The 5,000-nt window shown below is 33.1% G+C and overlaps 1 protein-coding gene across 1 annotated transcript; it reads left to right on the forward strand.

Moving 5' to 3' along the window:
- Positions 1-4,202: 4,202 nt before the first annotated feature.
- Positions 4,203-4,908, forward strand: LOC137659174 (myb-like protein F). The gene is made up of 2 exons (XM_068394233.1): positions 4,203-4,250; positions 4,627-4,908. Exons 1-2 carry the CDS (start codon positions 4,203-4,205, stop codon positions 4,906-4,908), a joined length of 330 nt encoding a protein of 109 aa, XP_068250334.1.
- Positions 4,909-5,000: the final 92 nt, after the last annotated feature.

Genomic DNA, 5,000 nt, shown 5'->3' on the forward strand with positions numbered 1-5,000 from the left:
AATTGATGTAGGTACAAACATGTTTCTCATCTTTGAGCTTTAGTTGAATATTGCGTTTTAGGTTTCTAATCACATGATTTATTGTGGTAAATCAAATCCATCTATTTTAAAGTGATCTTATTGCTGGTTGAATTGTAAACGAGGACTAGATGATCTGCCACTCATTCTTTTCTCAGTAATCGTGGATCTATTAAGAAAGTACTTTAAGTGTATCGATATTCATCCATTTGATGACCATTTTTTCTTAGCATAAATAATAAATTCAAAATGAGAATTAAAATAATGAACATTTTGAAATGAGTAACTATCATTTTCCCCTACTTGGTGCATCCGGTTAAAGGACTTGGTCATGTGGCCCAAATTCCATGAATCAGATTTCCAGTTGGGTGTAGTGCCATCAGCGCACCTCAAGTGATACACTGTAAGCATTAATTAAACGTTTTTGCAGCTTCTTTTCGATCCATGGCTGCATTCACATTCTGGCCATCTACTACATCTCCGTTTCCGCTTTGTTTCTTTCATTTTTCTGTCCAACTTCTTTTACCTTTTACTTCTCCAATTGTATTTAGGTGCAGTTTAATTGGCATGTGTATTTACAAAACATTACTTTTTTTTTTTTTTTAATAAAATCAATGCACAACAAATCCTCGGTGCTATTTAGGTCATTGCTTCCCATCAGCAGATTTCTGCATTGCATGTGAGGAGAAAATTGCCCGTTGCTTGTCAGTTCGTATTTTGCAATGGAAAAACATTCTTTCTGGAAATAAGGTATGAAATGGCATGAGTTCTTCTAGTGTGTCTGACGATAAGGTTTAAAAGACGTCTCGTTTGAACTACAGAATCAAAGATTTCGTATAGCAATTTCTTTCAGTACAATGCTTTATGTTTATCCAATAAACATCAATATCTACTGTATGAGTAATTAATTAAACTTATTGGAATATTCATTCGGTTAATTTTTGGTGTAATTAAGGACGCGCGCCGATTTATTCATGTGTCAATAATGTTATATTAATGAGCTCAGAAATTGAAATAAATGAATATTGGAATTGATTTTACTCTCTAACAGTACGCAATGTTACTTTTGAAAACTGCCCTTTATCTCGACGCACCCGATTCAATTCCATTTACCAGTTATTTTGATGGAAAATAATAAATTTACAAACAAACTGCGGGTAATGTTTAGCAATTTCCAATATTTTACTTCTGAAAATCATCATCCTTCTATTATTAATATCGAACACAGCAGCCACTTGGAATTCACTGGCCTTCAGGCCCGTGATGTATATCTCACAGAAATTCTTAGGTTAAATTTAACAAAATTACTAAATTCAAGAAAAATTTAGATTAAATTTAACCAAATTACTAAATTCATAACAATTCTTACGTTAAATTTTACAAAATTTAATAAATTCATGACAAATTCTTACATTAAATTTAACAAAATTTAATAAATTTATGACAAATTCTTATATTGAATTTAACAAAATTTAATAAATTTATGACAAATTCTTAAATTAAATCTAACAAAATTACTAAATTCATGAAAAATTCTTAGATTAAATTTAACAAAACTACTAAATAAATAACAAATTCTCAAACTAAATTTAATAAAATTACTAAATTCATGACAAATTCTCAGATTAAATTTAACCAAATTACTAAATTTATGACAAATTCTTTGATTAAATTTAACAAAATTACTAAACTCATGTTAAATTCTTAGATTAAATTCAACAAGATTACTAAATTCATGACAAATAATTAGATTAAATTTAACACAATTACCAATTTTATTGTTCAAAAGTTATCCACTGTATCAGATGCCATTTATTTTACTTAACAATTATAGTAAATGCAAAACTTATTGAACACTTATGATCGCTTTTTGCTATGTCAAGTATTCAATGTTAACTTGGTTTATAGGTAAATCAAAACTAATTATGTCTTTCTATGAACTTCCCCTTATATTCAAATTGCTTCTCCATGGAAGCTTAATTTTATCGATATATACCTCTAAAACTCAAGAATTCCCGGTTTTATTTCCTTTCAATACACTTTGTAGTAAAGCAATGAGACAGAGCAGCGGTTCATGGCAATAACCAGCCATACCGCTAGAGAGTTATGGGGTCCTTTAACTGGCCAGACAGTACGGCATTGGATTCTTCTCTCCGGTTACGGTTCACTTTCCCTTTGCCTACACATACACCGAATAGTCTGGCATATTCTTTACAGATTCTCCTCTGTCCTCATATCCCTGACAACACAGATTAACAAACAATTCTTCTTCCCCCAAGGGGTTAGCTGCTGCACTGTACTTATTCAGTGGCCACTTTCCTCTTGGTAAGGGTAGAAAATACTCTTTAGCTATGGTAAGAAGCTCTTCTAGGAGGAGGATGCTCAAAAATCAAACCATTGTTCTCTAGTCTTGGGTAGTGCCATAGCCTCTGTACCATGGTCTTCCATTGTCTTGGGTTAGAGATCTCTTGCTTGAGGGTACACTCGGGCACACTATTCTATCTAATTTCTCTTCCTTCCTCTTGTTTTGTTAAAGTTTTTATAGTTCATATAGAAAATATTTACTTTACTGTGACTGTTCTTGATATATTTAATTTTTTCTTGTTTCCTTTCCTAACTAGGTTATTTTTCCTGTAGGGGCCCCTGGGCTTATAGCATCCAGCTTTTCAAACTAGGGATGTTGCTTAGCAAGTAATAATGACAATAATAATTGGAAAGCATATCCTGCGCCTTGCCAATTCCCTAGAGAGGCATTTTGGAATCATTAGTCATTCCAAATTGCCCGCCGGCGGACTTTCTCTCCGAGGCCTTCGACTTTGAGGAAGAGACAAAGGAAACAAGGCAGTGATGTATTGGGTGTCTCGAATTCACTTCGATATTACTACTTCAAGGAGGAGAATGCAAACTTCAGGCTGGGCTAAGGATTAAGGGGGGGGGGAGGGGGGGCTATAAAATGTGTTCTTTTTAATGGAACTATTTTGTTACTTTCTTATACCGAGGTGAGAAATTTTATAGTGTTTTCATCTATTTATAAATCTTGTTGCTTGTGTGTAGTAAATTCATATCAACTATTTCTAGAAATTTTCTGAATTTTCCATTACAATATCTAGTTATTATTGTTACATATATCTTATTATCATCACACAGACACACATACATATATACATATATACATGCATACATACATATATATATATATATATATATATATATATATATATATATATATACATAGGTATATGTGTGTGTGTGTGTGTGTGTACGTGTGTGTGTGGGTGTGTTGGCATGTGTGTATTCGCTATGCCATATGGACCAATTATATAAAATTGTTAGCTCAGCTGAAGACCATCATGCTCGGATTTTACCATGGTTGTGTTTCTTATCTCTTCTGCGAGTCATCCAGTTTACTCAGCTATATATAAGCACAATTAATTATAGTTATTGGAGTTATTAATAAGCTTAGTAGAAAAGAGCCATCTACCGTTCTGTAGGACTAAAACTCCACTGCTTGGAATGCTCATGGCTTTACGAGACCTTGCTTCAACGTCACTTGATGGCATGAGATCAAATTCGACATGGGGTTTGACACAATCTGTAATGTAGATTTGCCTTCTATATTCCTTAGATGATTTGGTTAAAAAGTATCCAAACAATGCCTCTATGACTTCGATGTAAGCTCAAAAAATAAACTTTTGTATGAAATATATCCTTAGACAGAAAGAGAGAGAGAGAGAGAGAGAGAGAGAGAGAGAGAGAGAGAGAGAGAGAGAGAGAGAGAACCGCAGTCCCGTTACTTAATTGCAAGATATTTTTTTCCTAATCATGAACATTACAGGTTTCCGATATTAGAATCCAAGTTCCATATTGGAATCTGTCGAGTAATATTTTATTGGAAGCCGTTATTTATGTTCAGCATCAAAGAGGCAGAAAATAAATAGATGGCAAAGATTCAGAGATGATATTGCATTTCTGCAATGGGTCACAGAATCCGTCATGTTTGAAATCTTGCAATTGGCAATCGCCGTTGCAATTAGGAGAAAAAAATGTCATTTTCTGTTCACATTTTATAATGCGTGTTTTTATCAAGCGGATGGTAAGCATTGTCTTATATTAATAGTTTTCATCTGGCCTCCCTGCCCACAGCACTTCATCATATGGCCCAAATTTCATAAATAAATCCACAGATGAATGAATCTAGAGAAGCTGAAATGAAAGTGACAGAATTTACCAAGGTAATTGTCCTGTTGCCAGACTGTTCGGTGTATGTGTATGTAAAGGTAAAATAAACCGTAAACAGAAAAATGATCCAATGTAGTGCTGTCTGGCCAGTTAAGGACTCCTCAACTCTCCTGTGGTAGTATCTCGGCGGGAACATTTAATTATAATCTTTTATAAATTCATCTTTACTTCAGTTTTCCGTTTTGATCAATGGACATTCTATTCTTCAAAAGCTTATTACCAAGATTCCTATCCTAGTAGGTAACCCTAATATGTTGTATACTCATATTGAATAATAATAATAATAATAATAATAATAATAATAATAATGACGATGATAATGACAATGATGAGAACAAAGACAATGATGAGAACAATGACAATGATGAGAACAAAGACAATGATGAGAACAATGACAATGATGAGAACGATAACGAAGACAATGAGGATAGTAATGACAATGATGATAACGATAACAATGATAATGACAGTTACGATAATGATGACAATGACGATAATGACGATGATGACAATGACAATGACGATAACATGGATGATGACAATGACGAAAACGGTGACTTTGATGATGACGATGATAATGACGATGACGATGATAATGACGATGATAATGACAATAATAACGATAACGATATGAAGGATAATAACTATTAGGATAATGATAACTTCGTTAATGATAACGATATTAACGATAACAATAACGATTATAGAGACTTCAAATAAAGTATCTCTCTCTCGCCTTCTTT

The sequence above is a fragment of the Palaemon carinicauda genome, chromosome 19 (genome assembly GCF_036898095.1).
Source record: "Palaemon carinicauda isolate YSFRI2023 chromosome 19, ASM3689809v2, whole genome shotgun sequence".
NCBI lineage: Eukaryota > Metazoa > Arthropoda > Malacostraca > Decapoda > Palaemonidae > Palaemon > Palaemon carinicauda.